General features: G+C 78.2%; 1 protein-coding gene across 1 annotated transcript in view; it reads left to right on the top strand.

The window, feature by feature from the left end:
* H696_02676 (hypothetical protein) overlaps positions 1-1777 on the top strand; it is a gene marked incomplete at both ends in the record, with an annotated part of 1903 nt that extends 126 nt beyond the window's left edge. The window contains 2 exons of the mRNA XM_009496590.1: positions 185-300; positions 412-1777. Of these exons, the coding sequence (XP_009494865.1) occupies positions 185-300; positions 412-1777 (1482 nt within the window). The remainder of the gene's footprint in view (positions 1-184; positions 301-411) is intronic.
* Positions 1778-1987: the final 210 nt, after the last annotated feature.

The following is a 1987-nucleotide window of genomic DNA, read 5'->3' as shown; positions in this document are numbered from 1 at the left end:
CTGCTCACTTGCTGCTCACTTGCTGCTCACTTGCTGCTCACTTGCTGCTCACTTGCTGCTCACTTGCTGCTCACTTGCTGCTCACTTGTTGTCTGCTGCCCTTCTACTGCTACCATTTGCCGCCCCTTCGCTCTTTGCTGCTCCTTCACTTTCTGCTCCCCCCTTTGCTCCGCCCACTTCACAGAGCTCGCCCCTGCAGCAGCTGGACTCCATCATCGAGCAGACTGCCCTGGCCGGCGTCCCGCCAACCGGGCTGCTGGCCCTGGCGCGCATGCTCCGAGCCCGCCTTTCTGACCCGCAGTACGTCCCCCCCCCCCTCTTGCCCCGGCTTTTGTTGCTCGCCCTCGGTCGTCGCCGGCTCCGTAGCTGACTTTGTCCCGCCCCCCCCTCGCCCTGCCCCGGCCGCCACAGGGCCATCCTGCTGGACCGCCTGGCTGACGCCCTGCACTCGGCCAGCCGGGTCATGCTGTCGACCCTGCTGTCCTGCCCGGCCGGGGTGGACGCCCTGGACACGGTCATCAGCCAGGTGTTCGACCAGCTGGTGGAGGTGCTGGATGCGCTGACTCCGCCGGAGGAGGAGGAGGAGGCGCAGGGGAAGGGCCGCCGGGCGCCGGGGCCCGGGCAGGCCGGCGGCCACACGCTCGGCGCCCTGGCCGGGGCCCTGCCAGCCGGGGCGGTCCTGCCCCTGGCGCTGGCCCTCTGCGGCTGGGTGTACTGCCTGCTCGGGGCGTGCGACCGGCACCTGGCCCGGCTGCGGGCCACCGGGGCCCGGCGCTCGGGCGGGGCCTTTCTGGCGGCGGCGGCGGCGCTCGGGGCCGGGCCCGGGGGGTCGGCCGGCGACGCGGCCGGCGACGTGGAGTCGGCCTGGCGCCGACGCGACGCGGCTCTGGCCCTGCGCCTGCGCCAGTGGCCGGGGCTCGGCGGGCCGGCCGGGCCGAGCCGGGTCCTGGCCCGGCTGGACCGCGTCCGGCGCGGCCCCAGCCACCTGGCCGCCGAGCACCCGGGCGATCTGTCCGGGCCCGGGGCCATCTTCCGGGCCCTGGTGGCCCTGTGCCAAATGCTGCCGGACCGCCGGGCGGAGCTCCGCCTGCTGGACCCGCCGGAGGCCATGAACAGCTCCTGGGCGCCGCCCTTCTCGCCGGCCGGGTCGCCGGACCCGCTGGAGGTGGCGGCCGGGGCGGCCGGCCAATCGGACCCGGGCGGGGCCCGGGCCGGCGGGGCCCGGCCGGCGGCCACCCCCGGCCTGGCCGGCGTCGCCTCGCCCCCGGACCAGCCGCTGGCCGCCCTGAGCAGCTACCTGACCGGGGCCGGGCGCCGGGCGCGCATCGCCGGGGTCCTGCCCCCGGGCGGGGCTCTGGCCCGCGGCGGCCGGGCCATCCTCAGCACCCTGCTCGGGGGCGGCCCCGAGCCCGACGCCGGCCGGTCCGACGGCCAGGCACCCGGGCCCGAGCCGCCCAGCCCGGCCGGCCGGCCACGCACGTCGTCCACCGGGCCCGAGCCCCGGCCGGCCGGCCGGGCGGACCACCCCCGCGCGCCCGAGCAGCCCGCCCCGCCGGCTGGCGCCGAGCCCGGCCCCGGCCCCGGCCCCGGGCCCGGCCCCTCGGCCACCGGAGGACCGTCCACCCTGCTGGTGGTCCTGCTCGGGGGAACGACCCCGGCCGAGGCGGCCGACTTGCGCCTGGCCGGCCAGCGCGCCGGCGTGCGCGTCATCCTCGCGGCCACCGGCCCCGGGCTGTGCAACTTCGCCGACGCCGGCCGCGCGCTGCTGCTGCCCTAGCGCGGAGAAGGCGGCCTCCGGTCGCCGGGCCTCCCCTCCCCCCCCCCCCGGGCCGTGTGCGCGGCCCGGCCGCTCGGTTGTCCGCCGGCGAAACACGTGAATACACCTGAACTGCCAACCGATCCCGGCCGCGCGCTGGCCGCCCGATTGCCCCCCCTCCCCCCGCCGCCCCGCGCCCTGGTCTGTGGGGGTCCGATTGTTGTGCGCGGC

This window comes from Fonticula alba (genome assembly GCF_000388065.1).
Source record: "Fonticula alba strain ATCC 38817 unplaced genomic scaffold supercont2.4, whole genome shotgun sequence".
NCBI lineage: Eukaryota > Rotosphaerida > Fonticulaceae > Fonticula > Fonticula alba.
Note: the sequence above shows the minus strand (reverse complement) of the source record. Positions and strands in the feature narration are given on the sequence as shown.